Source organism: Rhinopithecus bieti, unplaced genomic scaffold, assembly GCF_001698545.2.
Source record: "Rhinopithecus bieti isolate Rb0 unplaced genomic scaffold, ASM169854v2 scaffold_3316, whole genome shotgun sequence".
Classification (NCBI taxonomy): Eukaryota; Metazoa; Chordata; class Mammalia; order Primates; family Cercopithecidae; genus Rhinopithecus; species Rhinopithecus bieti.
In genome coordinates, this window is record NW_016804424.1 from 3,273,006 (window position 1) to 3,291,767 (window position 18,762).

General features: G+C 35.9%; 1 protein-coding gene across 1 annotated transcript in view; it reads right to left on the reverse strand.

The window, feature by feature from the left end:
• Positions 1-940: 940 nt before the first annotated feature.
• The window catches only part of UGT8 (UDP glycosyltransferase 8), an 86,450-nt gene continuing 68,628 nt past the window's right edge, over positions 941-18,762 (reverse strand). The window contains exons 3-6 of the mRNA XM_017868253.1: positions 16,164-16,306; positions 14,572-14,648; positions 11,737-11,956; positions 941-3,224 (exon numbers count right to left, since the gene is read on the reverse strand). Coding sequence (XP_017723742.1) covers positions 2,858-3,224; positions 11,737-11,956; positions 14,572-14,648; positions 16,164-16,306 — 807 coding nt within the window. The 3' untranslated portion in view covers positions 941-2,857. The remainder of the gene's footprint in view (positions 3,225-11,736; positions 11,957-14,571; positions 14,649-16,163; positions 16,307-18,762) is intronic.

The window sequence follows — 18,762 nt, forward strand, 5'->3', positions numbered from 1 at the left end:
TGGAGAAGTTTCAATAATAGCACTCCTATAATTCTCAAACCTCATCATATGAAATGTAAAATTTTTCTATTTCAGATGTTTTTGATTATATCGATTGCAAATAACCATTCTCTAATGTGATTTTATATTTATAAGCTGGTTGAATTACTTAGAAGCTAGAATGAAATATGAATTATACTATCAGTAAAACAGATTGCTGGATTATCCCTTGAAGTTTTTCTTCAACTTATTATGGTTCTTTCATTTATAAACCTTTTATTTTTGAAGTGGAGTTGTTCAGTTTTAGCAGCATTTGGGACTGAGAGAGAAGCTGAGTTTTGAAGAGAATCTCTAGCTTCAATCATAAACTATTACTTTAACTCAAGCATTAGATCTTTTCAACCCTGGACACCCAAATCCTGCCCCTATGGTCTATGTGGAGGGATAACAGAAGTTGCCACTCTAGAGGAAAAATGTCTTAATTCTCATTTGTGTTTGATATGATGATAACCAGCTATGGGAATATTTTAATAGTTGCAGAAACTCTTTCTAAATAATAAATGAATAAATACTTTCTTGAAAACTTTACTTTATTATAGAATCTAGCCCAAGTGTGGAAAATTTTAAAATCACCCTATTTACCAAAACTGTCTAATAATAATCTTGCTAGAAAAAATAAAAAACAACAATGATCAGTAAATACCTATACTTAACATTCTTACTTCTGGAACAGAATTTTAAGATCCATGTCCATGTCCTTGTAAGGTAAATCCCTCTGTTTAACAATTTAAAAAAAAAGTCTCACATTTAAATAGTTCTCACATTTAGCATAACATTGTTTGCCACACTCATCTAAGATACATACAAAAGCTGCGGAGACTCTGTCTAGAAACATTGGTTATGAATATATATAATATTATGAAATAAAATCTGAATAAAAATTTTATTCCAACAACACTTCTCTATTTTAAATCATGTTTATTATTTAAGTTTTTATCACAGTGGAGATTAACTTATGCTTAATCATCCAATCAGTGCCTACTGTCAACTTAATCCAATTCCAAAAAAGTAAAATCAACTCATTCATACACTCTAAGTCCTCTTACTATCCCACCATTCATTGCCTGTATCTTTTTTCCCTTTTAACGGCAACATCGTAATAAGATTGTGAAAAGGTATAACTAATCGGTTTCTATGTATGTATAATACCATTTCTTCAAGTATTCAGAGAGCAGTACATTTGTCTGCATTGTGCATTAGAAAACTACTTGTGACATTATTTCTAAGTGCAGGAGAGCAGCTCCTGGTGGGAGAGTAATGAAGTTGTTTGTCATAGTGTATGCCAAGGATTTACAGCACTATAGAATTTTCACAACTCTTCCATGTTAGTGAGAAACATTAGGTAAATGTTGTATTTGCCTACTCTCAGCTATCGGATGTGGGATTTCAAACTACAAACAAATAAAGCATACACTCAACCAACAAGGGTAGTGCAAGTGCTAAGTAAACAGAATGACATGGAAGAAATTCATAGTTGCCAACTAGTGAATGCTTCAGCAGGGAGGCCCTGATTTTATGATGTCTGTGACTTGCATCCCTGTTCTCAAATGAATACTGTCACTGCTCCATGTCAGCCACAATGACTGGAAAAGGCTGCTGAGGTGAGGGCTGAGGGAATGAGGAGGATGATAGGAATTCATTTTCACAAACAAGTGGTTCAATTTATCTGTCACATCTGTATATAGTGTAAAGTCTGATTTGTTTACAAGATCTCAGACCTCTCCAGACAAAGCAGGTACCAATATGGAAAACTGCAAATGTTTCATTTAAAGGAATTAAATGTTGGCACCTATGTAATATATAGATTGTGTGGCCTGGACAATAAAAGGGATCAGAAGATGGTTTTTTAAAAGTAAAACTTTGGAAATGTAACATCTGAACATTCAAAAGTTACATTAGAGAAAAGCCATCAAACAGTTACATAAACATTCAACAATACAATGGTGCTGTTTAAAAATGCCCTAGAAGCAATAATCTTCAGTACTTTGAATAAAGTCAGAATTTCATTGCTTTGTCTTAATTATGTATTTAACATATTGTTACTCATTAAAATTAAATAGAAAAAAACTATAAAATTGTTCCAGAGGAAAATTATTGGTAGTGGGAAAACAAAAGTAAAATGTGAAAACCAATGTATACATTTACTTAATTACATGTTTTTCCCCCAGAAGTGGCCATACTCTATCAGAAAATAAAACAAGAAAACAACAACAAAATAAAACAAAATTACAAAAAAAAAACTGTGCCATTTCCTTTTTTTTTTTTTCTTCCTCTGCATTCAGTTTTGGGGAAAGTGTTGTTTCATAGTAGTGTTCTGAGTTCACACATATTAAATGGTAGAAAAGAAACATCTGGATCCTGACTATCCTTTTACTTTATTCTTGAGTGTGTTGTACTCTCAACAAATGTAACAATCAGCCAGTAAAAATTATCTTAATTAGGAGACACACACACACAGACACACACACACACACACACAACCTTATTAAGAAAAATGCAACCATTCCTGATCCAGGACACACACATATGAAGATTTAAAACTAAGGTCTGACACAGTCACTTAATTGATTTAAATAATTAAGGCTTCTAAAAGGTTCAGTGCCAAAACTCTCTACGTCAGTATTTGAATAAAATATATTTTTGCATTTTAGGTTTGTGCTTTTTACAGCCATCTTAATTCCACAGAATTTCATTAGTAGATCTCATAAGGGCATGTTAGAATTGTTTACTGTTTTACTTTTAGTAGCTGTTAGATTAAATAATAGCAATAAAAATTCAATGAGTGAACCAATTTATTTCTATCACCTGGGCTGTTGGCTCATTTCACTTTCTTTTCATGTTTAATATGGCCATTTCTTTTGTACTTGCCATTGAGGATTCCATTGTGGTAATAATGTCCATTAACTGTGTTATGCTTATTTCTAGACCACAGACTTTTGATTTTTCTGTAGATAAATTTTGTCACCCAAGACAAGAGAAAGTAAAACAAGGCAGCACCAAGCAAAAGCACAAAGGCAATATCCAGTAAAAAATACTGACAAAAAGAGATTTGATGGACAGCGGCACGTAGGTGATGGGCTCCATTGTGACGAATAATATAATCTATCCAATAGATAGTTCGATTGACAGGGTGACCAGGTTGATCCTTGTGAATTTCCGAAAGCTTCTGGGCCCTCTGACGGTAGCTATGGAGAGGGGGACACAGAATGAAGAGGTTAATAATAAAGTTCTATATTTATGCATATCTTCATGTAAAAGGGGGAAATAATAAAAACAACTATTCTTTAGTAAGTACTTTGCATGTACAAACACTGTGTTAAGTGCTTTAAGCACATTATCTTATGTTAACCCAATAAAATATATTTTAAATTGGTGAGAAAAGTGAAAATCAGAGACTGAGTAACTTGATTATGTTACAAAGCAAGCACTGTGTTAAGTGCTTTAAGCACATTATCTTATGTTAACTCAATAAAATATATTTTAAATCGGTGAGAAAAGTGAAAATCAGAGAGACTAAGTAACTTGATTATGTTACAAAGTTGAGACCCAGAATTTCTTGCCTCCAAACCCTTTGCTGTTTCCACACAACATTACATGTAGTTCTTCTCTCCACATACTTTTAAATAATATAAATCAACAAGTCTCAACCAAGATGGAAACTAAATTTATTAGATTCTAAAAGAAAGATGGAGAAAAAGATATAGAACTTCATTCTACCACTTTTTTAAGCAATAATATTTAATTTTGTCTTAGTTTAAAATAACATTAAATATGGGGTGATGATACATTATTAAAGAGATAAAAAAGAGTTGAGAAACACCATGAAGTCAGATTTGATGTTATATGCAGTATTCATATATGTATGAATGTGTATATATATATATATATATATANTATATATATATAAAGAAAACACCCTCTTAAATGATTAAAAGACCAAGGAAAATGGGGAATCACAAAGTAGTAAAATATAAGCATTTTATTTTAATCTAAAAACATGTGACTGCACATTAATGTGCCAGTCTTTGACAAACAGCTAAAGCCCTCTTGCATGAATTCATGACTGAAGTTTGTATTTTTTAGACATAAGAAATAATTTCCACCTCGAGAGATACAAAATCTATCATGGAGAATATAGCACTACTGAGTTGTGCATTATAGAGGAACAAAAGATTGGGCATATGTGAAGACTTGATAAAGCCAAGAGAAGAGTGTAAACTAAATCATAAAAGTGGGGGAGTAAGAATACGCCCAGAATAAATTGATTTGGAAAAAGTATGAAATTTAGTTAGAAATTAGATTGGAAGAAGATGAGTCTTCCCCTTGGGTATTCTGAATGACAAGCTATAATAGCTTCTTTCTTAAAACCAAGGAGCCATTAGATCAGGAAGACTGGCTGTTAAAGCAGAGGGAAGATACTCGTGATGGAAAGTCCATTAAAAAGACCTCAATAATGGCCAATGAAAGACTGACTAAAAAAATGGTGGTGGGATTAGACAGATAAGGGAAATGGTGTAGTAGAAGAGTTTGCAGGAGTTGGTAAGAGTGTGGATTAAAAGTGAAGGGAAAGAGAGAGATCATATGCAACTGCAGTGTTTCCAGCTTGAATGACTCACATGGCAGACTTAATTAACAGAACACAGTAACACAGAACACGGCACATGCTGCTGGAAATGATTACAGTTTGGGCTGTAATGAAAGGAAAGGCCGAGAGAGCCACTAGAAATGTGAGGATGGAGCTATGAGATTACAAAGCCTAATGAAAAATCTACTCAGATATTTGAGTTGATTTGATGAGGCTTTATTTTTTATGATTTCACTCTAGACCTAAACATTAAGTTTTAACAATTATGCAAACAAATTTGAGAGGCAGTGAACAGAACGTTGTTAGGAGTGAAAGAAAATGCAAATTAAGGCTATTACATAAGAGTATGTAATTAACAGGCACGTTTTCTCTCTCATCAATGCCTCATCAGAAAATTATGACCAGATAATAAATCTAGTTGTATTAAAAGTATAAAACCTCACCAAATATTAATACAAAAAATGAAACGTGACATCTTAGAAAATAAAATCCAACCTTCTCTTTTAACAAAGATGGAAAAGGAGGATAAAAACAATCTTAAGTCTTCAGGTACCTTAATGTCACTGTGTATATAACCCTTTCTCTAGTGATGATTAAACAGATGCTTTAATGGGAAATCTGATTTCTTGCACTCTTGAATAAATTATTAACTCATATGGGACTCCAATATGTTCACTTTGTCCTAGATCACTAATTATCAGAAAAGCTCTTGACATCTGACTCAGCTTATCTGAACAGGGACTTTCATCAGTCAGACTGATGAAAGTAGGAGTAGACTCATAAAGCTGGATTGCTTACTAACCGATTTCATTTTGTATGACTATTCTGTTTAGAGGAGGTCCATGGATCAACTGGAAAGGTATATTGGAGAATTCACAGATAAATTTTTGAGGGGCAGGTATTTCCCATGCTGAAACTGGCCTCAAATTTAGTGTATTGGCATTGTCCTATGAACACAGTTTATTTTACAACTCAAAATTCCTTCCAGTAAGTATATGAATATTGCAAAAACAAATTGGTGTGATTAAAATGGTCACTCCAGACAGCTCTAAGTTATTCCAAGGGATCTCTTAGATAAAGCCCCTTTTAATAAAACAATTACCTTGTAAAGAGCTCACATGTACATTAAATTTTACAAAAGTATAAATATTTTCTATTAAAAGTTGATCACAGGTTGGATATGTGCTAAGTTAATAATCATCAACTCTCCATCTTTCTCTCTAATTTATTTCATAATAATAAAAGCTTCAGACTCAAAATAATCCTCCCAAACAAATGAACAAAAAAGCAATAGGCTTTTATTAAATGAATCCAAAGCATTAGGAAGCAGAGATGTAAGATGTGTAATTTTNCCTCTCTGTGTCCATATGTTCTTATTGTTCAACTCCCACTTACGAGTGAGAACATACAGTATTTGGTTTTCTGTTCCTGTGTTATGTACTGAGGATGACTTCCAGCTTCATCCATGTCCCTGGAAAGGACATTACCTCTTTCCTTTTTAATGCTGTATAGTATTCCATGGTGTATATGTACCACATTTTCTTTATCCAGTCTATCATTGATGGGCATTTGGGTTGGTTCTATGTCTTTGCTATAATTGGACTGCAATAAACACACGTGTGCTTGTATCTTTATAATGGAATGATTTATATTCCTTTCAGTATATACCCAGTACTGGGATTGCTGGGTCAAATGGTATTTCTGGTTCTAGATCCCTGAGGAATTGTCATACTGTCTCCCATAATGGTTAAACTAATTTATATTCCCACCAACAGTGTAAAGCGTTCCTATTTCTCCGCAGCCTCACCAGCACCTATTGTTTCCTGACTTTTTAATAATCACCATTCTGACTGGGCGTGAGATGGTATCTCACTGTGGTTTTGATTTGCATTTCTCTGATGATCAGTGATGTTGAGCTTTTTTACACGTTTGTTGGCCACATAAGTGTCTTCTTTTGAGAAGTCGCTGTTCATATCCTTTGCCCATTTTTTGATGGGGTTGTCTTCTTCTTGTAAATATGTTTAAGTTCCTTGTAAATTCTGGATATTAGACCTTTGTCAGATGGGTACATTGCAAAAATTTTCTCCCATTCTGTAGGTTGCCTGTTCACCCTGATGACAGTTTCTTTTGCTGTACAGAAGCTTTAGTTTAATGAAATCCCATTTGTCAATTTGGGCTTTTGTTGCCATTGCTTTTGGTGTTTTAGTCATGAAGTTTTTGCCTATGCCTGTGTCCTGAATGGTATTGCTTAAGTTGTCTTCTAGGGTTTTTATGATTTTGGGGTTTACATTTAAGTCTTTAATCCATCTTGAGTTATTTTTTGTATAAGATGTAAGGAAGGGGTCCAGTTTCAGTTTTCTGCATATGGCTAGCCAGTTTTCTCAGCACCATTTACTGAATCGGAGATCCTTTCCCCATTGCTTGTTTTTGGCAGGTTTGTAGAAGATTAGATGGTTGTAGATGTGTGGTGTAGTTTTTGAGGTCTCTGTTCTGCTACATTGGTCTATATATCTGTTTCAGTACCAGTACCATGCTATTTTAGTTACTGCAACTTTGTAGTATAGTTTGAAGTCAGGTAGCGTAATGCCTCCAGCTTTGTTTTTTGTTTTGTTTTGTTTTGTTTTGGGTTTTTGGTTGTTTTTGCTTAGGATTTTCTTGACTATATGGGGTCTTCTTTGATTCCATATGAAATTTAAAAGTTTTTTCTAATTCTGTAAATAATGTAAATGGTAGTTTGATGGGAATAGTATTGAATCTATAAATTACTTTGGGCAGTGTAGCCATTTTCACAATATTCGTTTTTCCTATTCATGAGGATGGAATGTTTTCAATCTGTTTGTGTTCTCTCTTATTTCCTTGAGCAGTGGTTTGCAGTTCTCCTTGAAGGTCTTTCACATCCCTGGATAGCTGTATTCCTAGGTATTTTATTCTATTTGTAGTGATTGCTGAATGGGAGTTCATTCATGATTTGGCTGTCTGCTTGCCTATTGTTGGTGTAAAGGAATGCTTGTGATTTTTGCACAGGGATTTTGTATCCTAAGACTTTGCTGAAGTTCTTTTCAGTTCAATAAATTTTGGGGCTGAGACGATGGGATTTTCTAAATATAAAATTATGTCATCTGCAAATTGAGACAATTTGACTTCCTCTCTTCCTATTTGAATCCTCCTTATTTCTTTCTCTTGCCTGATTGCCCTGGCCAGAATTTCCAAGACTATGTTGAATAGGAGTGGTGACAGAGAGCATCTTTTTCTTGTGCTGGTTTCCAAAGGGAATGCTTCCAGCTTTTGTCCATTCAGTATGATGTTGGCTGTAGATCTGTCATAAATACCTCTTATTATTTTGAGATATGTTCCATCAATACCTGGTTTATTAAGAGTTTTTTACATGAAGGGGTACTGAATTTTATCAAAGGCTTTTCTGTGTCTATTGAGATAATCATGTGTTTTTTTGCCTTTGGTTCTGGTTATGTGATAGATTACCTTTATAGATTTATATATGTTGAACCAGCCTTGCATCCCAGGGATGAAGCCAACTTGATCATAGTGGATAAGCTTTTTTTTTTTTGAAGATGGAGTCTTGCTCTGTTGCCCAGGCTGGAGTGCAGTGGCACAATCTCAGCTCACTGCAAGCTCTGCCTCCCAGGTTGACGCCATTCTCCTGACTCAGCCTCTTGAATAGCTGGGACTACAGGTGCCCGCCACCACACCCAGTTAATTTTTTGTATTTTTAGTAGAGACGGGGGTTTCACCGTGTTAGCCAGGATGGTCTCGATCTCCTGACCGCATGATCCGCCCGCCTCGTGCTGTTGGATTCAGTTTGCCAGGATTTTATTGAAGATTTTCACATTGATGTTCATCAGAGATATTGGCCTGAAGTTTTCTTTTTGTTGTTGTTGTTGTTGTTGTTATTGTTGTTGTGTCTTTCCAGTTGTGGTATCAGGATAATGCTGGCTTCATAAAAGGAATCTTCTTTTTCAGTATTAGTTACTTGGTTTAAACTAGAATATCTCGGACACAGTATTAGTGAGGCAAACTAATATTTTCAATAATTATCACCTGTTAAATGTGGAATATTATCACATTTGAAACAAAGACAAATGACTTCAGTTTATATAATGACTTTTAGCAAAGGACATGCTACACAAATCACTGGCATTTTTACATTGACTAAGACATCTTTCTATGTACAAAATCCTTTCAGTTAAATATTTAAGGTTTTCAAGTTACATATGATTAACTCATTATCTGGTATGCATACTTTTGGGAATGATATAAATTTATTCATGGCATAGAATAATGCTTAAATCAAGCACTTACATCTCTTCAATATTCTAGAGCTGGAATTGCCATGTGACCTAAGATCGTAACCTGTTCTTGCTCTGATTCAGCTTGGTTCATGCCTCACAAAACACAGCTGGACTAACTACCTGTGAATAACCTAGATTTTTGCGCTTTCCTTTTTATCCGACCCAATCTCAGCAGTTCTGCAACTGTTTCCCCATAATTCTACTTAGAGCTATATTTTACAAACTTTCCTGAAAGGCTGCATATATATACACACATACGTACACACATACATATGATACATATATGATGTATATGTGTGTGCATATATATACACACATGAAAGAACATCATGTTTTAAAAAGCACACCTTTAAAGAAAAACTATAGATAACAGAAGAAGGGATCTACTTAGGCAACCCTAGTTATGGAACATATTGCTTCCCATGGCAGAGCTGTATCCGACACTGGATCCTTTAAGAGTCCAGAGCATGAAGGTCACCTCTGAGCTCACATAAAAAGCCGTATAACGAACTTCAGTCGAATTCGGCATTTTATATGCAAGCATAATCCTTTTACATGAAATAATTTTTCTTATTATTGGTTGTTCCTTAGAATGTGGCAGTGTCTCTCAAGCCAATGTTAAGCCATATCCCCTGGGCATAAAAAGAAAAAGCTTATACTCTTCTAATCTTTAATGCTATCGGAAATGCAAGATAAATTAAACATCATGTCTACAAATGAAGATAACTGCTACTTTGTTTTAAAACTACATAGGCCAATTCTTCACCCTTTGAGACTCATTTGTGAACTAACTTAACTCAGGACCTATCAAGAATTTAAAAAGCAAAATAAAGATTCTGCTTCATCATTCACCTGTGTAAATAAATCTCCGTATTTCTTTAATACTCAGTGCTAGGGAAACCCAGCAACACCAGGCTTACCATGCAGTACAAAGAGCACTGTCTTGGTAATCAGACAGTCCTGGCTTCTAATTTCTCTTTTTTTTTTTTTTTTTTTTGAGACGGAGTCTCGTTCTGTCGCCCAGGCTGGAATGCAGTGGCCGGATCTCAACTCACTGCAAGCTCCGCCTCCTGGGTTCACGCCATTCTCCTGCCTCAGCCTCCCCAGTAGCTGGGACTACAGGCGCCCGCCACCTCGCCCGGCTAGTTTTTTGTATTTTTTAGTAGAGACGGGGTTTCACCGTGTTAGCCAGGATGGTCTTGATCTCCTGACCTTGGGATCCACCCGTCTCGGCCTCCCAAAGTGCTGGGATTACAGGCTTGAGCCACCGCGCCCGGCCTTGGCTTCTAATTTCGACTATGATTGCTGTTGTAAGCCAAATTACTTAAGTTCTCTGAATATCAAGTGCCTTGCCTATACAATGTGGATAATAAAAACTGTGATATACAGCTGTCATAAATATGAAAATGAAATGAGCACATAACATTTGACACAATGTAGATATCCAAAGATTGTTCACATTGCAGTTTCTCCCTCAGTTTGGAAGATCCTGGTAGAATATTATCTGGTGTCAACATGGCTGGTCAAATGACTGCTGTTTTTATTTTCTAAATTGTAGAAAACATGCATAAAGCATTATCACAGGAATCTAAAGGATATTTCCATAACTTCATAATTTATTGACAATTTATTGAAAGTAATTGGCTACTGACAATATACTGTGGTGTGTACATTCATCAGCTTTAATGTTAACTGAAACTGTGTCTGAAATTGGTGGGTTCTTGGTCTCGCTGACTTCAAGAAAGAAGCCATGGACCCTCGCTGTGAGTGTTACAGTTCTTAAACATGGTGTGTCCGAAGTTTGTTCCTTTGGATGTTCAGATGTGTCCAGAGTTTCTTCCTTCTGGTGGATTTGTGGTCTCGCTGACTTCAGGAGTAAGCTGCAGACCTTCTCGCTGTTACAGCTCTTAAAGGCGGCACGTCTGGAGTTGTTCATTCCTTCTGGTGGGTTCGTGGTCTCCCTGGCTTCAGGAGTGAAGCTGCAGACCTTTGCGGCAAGTGTTAAAAGTTCACAAAGGTGGCGCGTCCGGAGTTGTTCTTTCCTCTTGTCCAGAGCTGTTCCTCCCTCCTTGTGTGTTCGTGGTCTCGCTGGCTTCAGGAGGGAAGCTGCAGACCTTCCCGGTGAGTGTTACAGCTCATAAAGGTGGCGCGGACCCAAAGAGTGAGCAGCAGCAAGATTTAGTATGAAGAGCTAAAGAACAGACCTTACACAGATAGCAAGGGGACCCAAGCCGGTTGTTGCAGTTGGCTTGGGCAGCCTGCTTTTACTCCCTTAGCTGATTCCACCCACATCCTGTTGATTGGTCGACTTTACAGAGAGCTGATTGGTCCGTTTCAACAGGGTGCTGATTGATGCATTTAAAAACCTTAGATAGACAGAGTGCTGACTGGTGCGTTTACAATCCTTTAGCTAGACAGGAAAGTTCTCCTAAGTCCCCACCTGACCCAGAAGCCCAGACGGCTTGACTTCTCACTGGCACTCGCTGCGGGACGTTGCGGGTACTCCGGCAGCCCAGAGGGAGCTCATCTCCGGATCAAGCCCAGCAGGCCTGGCTGCGCAGCCTGGGGTCCGCCCCGGGAGCAGCCACGTGCAGCCCGGGCTCTCGCGCGCGCCTCTTCCTCCACACCTCCCCGCGAGCAGAGGGAGTCCGCTCCTGCCTTGGCCAGCCCCAGAGAGGGTCCCCCACAGCACAGCAGAGGGCTGAAGGGCTCCTAGAGTGCTTCAGCCAGAGCAGACACCGAGGCCCAAGAGGTGCCCAGAGCGAGTGAGGGCTCCTAGCACGTTGTCACCTCTCAAAACCTTACCTGGGATTATTGATAACCTTCACCAGTGCTTCATACAGCTCTTTTTCAGTAACTGTCTTCCATTCTAGTAATATTCCCATTCCTTTTGCCTGTACTCTAGTCATAGTATCATAATGGTCTCCAAAGAGTGGAATTCCCACTACAGGCACACCATGATACATAGTTTCAAAAATACTGTTCAAGCCACCATGGCTCAGGAAGGCTTTAATCTTTGAATGCCCTGAAGAAAGATGAAAAAGAAAACAACTTACAACAGTATTACTCTACAGAAGAGATTTTCCCAGAAATGTATTAAAACTGACACCACAGTAAACACGCATTTCAGATAAAGGATACCTAAAGCGTAATTTCACTGATTCCTGTTCTACACCAATTAAAATATTTGTTATATACATAATTGTCAGGTTTTGATACATCAATTAAAAGCCATTTTTAGGTAGTTGAAATGTACGTTACTATTTTTAACACAAACACTGCATGACTAACATATTTAAATGGCCAATAATTATTAGGAAGCCAATGAAAGCAAGAAATGCCAAATACCAGAGTGAAAAAATAGACATCTACTTTCTGGCTACTCAAATGTTTATCAACGTTAAAGTTAAAAACACTTTTTTAAACAAATATAAAGAAGGATTGGATTCCAGAAGTCAATGAAGAGTTTGTGTGCTTCTCCAGAAAGAAATGTTATAATCACTATTTACAACATTCAAGTTCTATCAGCATTAGTATTTCACAATTTTAGGGTTTAATTTTACATTTATGTGCTCACACATGTAGATATAAACATTTATAATCATTTCTAAGACATGAGACATCACATAACATCTAGTTGTTATAGGAATAAAAGAGATAATTTGTCAAAATTAATGTGGAAGTTCAAAACTTAGATTTGTTCTCCTAGTAAATGGCCTACATTTCCATAAAAGAGATCAAAAGTTTGGCATAAGAGTTGTAAAAACAAAACAAAACAAAACAAAAAACATTGTACCTAGGATATATGTTATTGGCCAGAAAGAAATTATACCTAGCTGAAATGTCGATCTTTTAAAATATACATGTGCCAGGTACAAAATTACTGTGTGTGGGAACCATGGTCTCAATGGTGCTCCCGGAGCTCTTCCATCCTGAAGTCCAGTGGAATTGGTTAGTCAGTGTCTATAGCCCTTACCCACAGGTGGCTTCTCTGACCCCTAGGTCCAACTAAAGGATCTGCCCTAGAAGTGGATTTCAATCTTTATTTTTAGCAAAAACCCCTCTCTTTGAACAAAACCAACCACCAAGCCCAACAGTAAAAAATAAAGCCGATCTGCTGTCTAAAGAGGAAGAGCTGGCTACGAGGGGAGGGGAAAGACATTGATTTAGTTCCTACTTCTCATCTTGGAAGAATCTTTTGATCACAGTTAGAAGCTATTAGAGGACTTACAAGGATCATACCTATTGTTAAAAAAGATACTAATCTTGAAAATGTCAGAGAGCTGACATTGAGAAGCCTAGAGCGGCTATGGACTTGAGGAGGGTGCTCAGGCATGGACCTTGTAGCAGAGCCTCATGGTCAAAAAAAAAAAAAAAAGAAAAAGAAAAAAAAAATTAACAAACATAAAACCCACACACAATGAAAGTTTAGATGTTCATACATAACAATGTCACACTGTTGCACTGAGGTAGCTGATAGCCAGGTTATCTATTTAAGTTTCCTGCTTCTTTCCTGTCGTCTAAGGAATCTAAGTCATAATAGTAAAGCCATTAGAGACTTAAAAATAAAAAAATACAAATATCAAGAAAAGTAAATTGCCTTGTATTCTTTTTCTTCAGTTTTAGCATATATAGAATAGTATTATAATAAGCTAAATGAAAAAAAATTATAAACATAAATAAAATTCTTTACTGGTTTTTAGTTATACAATTTAATTTGCTGCTTTTTAGGAGAATCACTATAGCTGTATTAAAATATAGTTTCAATGTCTTAAAAGTATAAGTTAAAATCAAAGCCACTTTTACATAACATTAGGTGTATTATGGAAAAAATGGTGGTCAATATTGTCAAAATCAATCCCATTTTTATAATTTTTGTAATAAATAATATATTCAAGGATAATACGGCATTAACTTTTTTCTAAAAATTTAATGAATAAAAATTTGCATATTAATTATCTGTGACTTATTGAAAAAAAACATAGAGTTAATTATCTAGATTCAAACACACTTAAAAAGACATGCATTAATAATCACTATTTTAATTTTGGCGAATCAGAATCCCCCAAGATTAAATTAATACAAAGTTCTCAAAAACTACCCAAGTGATTTAGGACTAAAACAGAGCGAGAGAAATCTAATTAAAAGTAAAATAATTGACTGTTTCCTCTCGTTCTTCTGCTTCTTTTTGGTTTCAGACAAATGATATAACTTTCTAATTTTTCTTGGTGTCTTCAGGACCATCTGTAATTAAATCTGTAACCCACATCTACATTCTTATTGTTTTAACTGTTGGTACTTTCACCTTGATTACTTAATTAGGCATAATCTTATTCCTTACTAATTTATATAGTTTATTAAGTACAAATTTCAGATAATTAAAATTGGAGACTGGTCTAAAAATTTTTAATATAGATGTCCAAATGTTTACATTTTACACACTCTTTTCCAATAATAAAGACTTAAAATTTTGACCTCAATTTAAGGACTTTGAAATACTGAGATAAAAAACATAAAAACTCTACTTTTATACACACTACCGTAATGAACCTCTCAAGCAAAAAAAAAAAAAAAAAAAAAATCACATTTATGTAATTAAAACCTAATAGCCAAGCAAGTAACCACAAATCATTTACTCACCAAGCAGGTCATTCTGTGGTAACCATTCTATGAGTTTAGTGTTGTTTCCTAGATTCTTTGGTTTGGGTCCTGAAAACCTAAAATGTACACCAGAAAATTAATCTTTTAAAAATCAAACCTTACTCATAGTATGTGCTCTCTGATTAAAGTATGAGATTTAAAATAAATGTTCGATGATCTTTTGTTGATATTCTTAAGAATGAAACCATGTTTTGGTAACAACAAATATTTGATTAAGTTTCTTTTAAAAAACTTTCACTGGATGGAGGAAAAACAAGAAATAATTTGCTTACATAGAGATCTATTTTCCATTGGCTCCTCACACCTATACACATACAGAGATAGGATAAAAAATAAAAAAATAAAAAAAAATAAACCTACACTAGAAGTCATTCCCCACAGTCAGAAGCTGCAACAAGAAGGGGCAGGGAGGGCTGCCACTGCTATGGCAGTCCATATCCCTAATCCTTAACACCCCAAGCCTGAGGGAAGGCACAAGTGTTGAAAGAAATCAGAAAGTTCTCTTCTTTAGCTTCACCAGAAATAAAATTTTGTGAGGCAAAGCACATAATTACGGTGTTTTCTGCCTGATATTTAAAAGGTAAAACATAAATATGCTTAACAACTAAGAGGGTGACAAAAGAGTCTGAACGGAGTAGACATAAACTGTCCTAAATGAAGCAGAAGTACTTTCTGGGGTTAAGCCTAATAGAGGAAACCCAATGGGACCGGAATCTGAAGGGAAAAGTCCTGAATAGTTAGAATAAAATAAATGTCATTGCATAGCTCAGCAGGCGGAGCTAATCCTTACTCATTTGTTATAAAGGGAAAATCTCTATTACTAAAAGCCTAATTGCAATGGCTTAAGGGGCACTTTCTTCTACTCATGGTAGTAACTATGGGACCAATGTTGTATCCCTAGAGTTCAACAGCGGTAGTATGTGCTCAATAAATACATGCTAAATAAAGTGTTCATGTCTGAGTTTTCAACATTGGGTTGGAAATTCCAAAGACAGTCATGTGTTGGCAATGCCTTCCAAAAGAAGCTATGGTCAATCTACGGTTCTGTCTTAAACTGTGTTAAATGGTAAATGATTGTGTTTTTAAAGGCCAGGTTTGTTAAATAAAATAAATCAAAAATATATGTAAAGGAGACAAAGTGGGAGCCAAAAAGAGTCCATGGTATTTTAGGTATTTGTTAATCCATCATTTTCTTCCTCATTGCAAAACTGATTTGAAGGAGTATATAAAAAGGCATGCAATTAAAACTAACTTTTAAAATCATAATAAATAATAAAAGAGTAAATAAGGGTGGAATTCTGAGGGAAACATAAATATTCATCTGACACAAGGAAAAGTCATTCTGAATAATATCTTCTTTCTGTCCTATAGGTCAGAGGTTTCTTTATCCATCATAGAGCCTTATGAATTAATTCCTAAATTTCAATACGCTAAGAAACAAAATGAAAGTCAAGGGCATCTTGCTAATCTTGCCAGGGAAACAATGTGCTGTGCTTTACTGGGACCTGTGGGTTAAAAAAAAGGGATAACGAATGTCAATAACAAAGAAACAATCTACATTATTACCTTACCTCCAAATCACTTTTTGAGGCAATCTCCCCAGAGCTCCTGCCAGTTTGTTAGCAATGTCTTCTGAGAGATACTTGACACCAGCTCCAAAAGACACCAAGACAAAGCCATGTTCATTAGCACCATTTACCCATCTTTGGAGATCCTGTAAATCAAAACATGGCAGTAAGTTTTACGAAGACCAATCTAGTTTGTAATTGGTGTTATTAACAGCCCAGTTAAAAAAAAGAAACTTTTAAAGTAATTTTCTTAAACAATTAGAAAGTAAAGGATATATTTTCTTCTAAATAACTGCTTTTGTTTACATTTCATCTGATAATGCTAACCGAAATGAGGACATATAAACTACAACAAAAATAACTTAAAAAATAAGTAGCTAAAGGTCTGAAATCTCAGAAAAAGGGCAAAAATTGGAAATGATGATACATGGTCAGAAAACAATCTGTATGCAGACACAAGCAAAAGATGTGGACTAAACATATGAAAAATCAATCATACTGGCAAAATTTGTTAATGCATCGTTTACAAATTTTTGCCAGTATGACTGATTTGCATTGAAAATCAAATCAGTTCATTTTAAGAAATACCACCCTTACTTCATTTTATTGTATAGGCACAAGCTTGTTTTTCATGATGTCATCCCTTTGAATAAATCCTTGCCAAAGACACCCAGCTTCAGTTTCCCATAGGAAAACTAATAGAGCCAGGGCACATTGAGGAACACATTAATTCCATTGTAAGAATGGTACACTTGCTGTCCATTGATGAGTCCTATGCCATAATGAAGTCACGAAAGCAGAAGCCTGACCCATTCTGTGTTCATAATGTGCAGAGTGAGCTGCCACAGTTATACATCATAGACTCTGCAGGTCTCTCACTCAGGAAGAATGAGTTATTGCCATGGTTGTGTCAGCCATGCTTCTGCATTTCGCACTTTGTAGCATAACCTGATTTGTAGCTAAGGAGTACTGCACAATAAGAAGTATCATCACAGCCAGGCGCGGTGGCTCACGCCTGTAATCCCAGCACTTTGGGAGGCAAAGGCAGGTGCATCACGAGGTCAGGAGATGGAGACAATCCTGGCTAACACGGTGAAACCCCATCTCTACTAAAAATAAAAAAATACAAAAAAAAAAAAAAATAGCTGGGCGTGGTGGCAGGCACCTGTAGTCCCAGCTACTCAGGAGGCTAAGGCAGGAGAACCAGGGAGGTGGAGCTTGCAGTGAGCCAAGATTGTGCCACTGCACTCCAGCCTGGGTGACAGAGTGAGATTCTGTCTCAAAAAAAAGCATCGTCACAATGGCATCACTGCACAGCTTAATTAATTATTTAATGGAACATTAAGCCTAAGTTTTCCTTCCTTTCCCTCTTCTATTCATTTTATCACCTAAAGAAATTTATATTCTCTATTGTACTCAGCAAGTGACTGATCACATTTTATGTCCCCCAAAAATTAGTGAATAGTGTCACTGCATGACCGAGAGTGATGACAGAAAGGAGGTACATCCTTCTAGCTACTGAATGAGTAAAATAGTCTACAATTATTTGGTAGGGAAGAAAATCTTACCAAAACATCATATTTTCCAGGAAGCTCTATTTATAAATACAGATAATCCTTGACTTATGATTTTTCAACTTTATGATGCTGTGAAAGCTATACTCCTTCAGTAGAGACTGTACTTCAAATTTTGAATTTTGATCTTTTCCAAGGCTGGTCATACGCCTGAACAGTGACAGTGAGCTGTAGCACTCAGTAATGCAATCATGAGGGTGAGTGGCCAACACACAACTGTGTACCGTCTTGGCAGATGATTTTGTCCAAGTGTAGGCTAATGGAAGTGTTCTGAGCACGTTTAACGTAGGCTAGGCTATGACGTCAGTATGTTAGGTGTATTAAACACATTTTGACTTAAAATATCTTCAACTTATGATATCCGGACAGAACCCCACTGTAAGTCAAAGAACATATGTATATAAAAGAAATACAGACTATATCAATTTTGAATTAAAACTTTTATATTCTGTTACATTTACCGAGAATATGTAAGATGCTGAAAATTTAACAGTGTTATCCAAAGATTGAAAGTAATAAACAAGAGCAGAATGATTTAAAATTTTATATACAGTCCTAAGTTAGAGGTACTTAAAATCAATATAAATCAATATAAATCAAAATAAAATCAATATAAAACAGTAAAATCATATGAATACATATGGTGTACGTAAGTACCAAATATAAGCCTTTACTGATATGTAAAAGAGTAGGAAAATTCATGTTCATCATGTTTCCTTCAGGAAAAAAAACTCAGTACTTTTAGAAGATAATATTCCACTTGGCTGAGAAGGAAGAGTGGGAACCAAGGTGACATGCAAATTCCTATTTCCTGAGTTGGAGGAAAAAGGCCAGAACAGAGACAGTGAGCAAGTGGATGCCTTACTGTCCCTCGATGTAACCCCTCCCCATGATTTCTAATCTGCAGCCTAAATTCACAGAACATTTGGTGTGATGAATGCTTTATGAGAACATTGAAGGGGTTGGGTTTTGGATTCAGTTGACAAGCAGGTGATTCTGGAGTCATGAACAGATGCAAGAGCCAGACG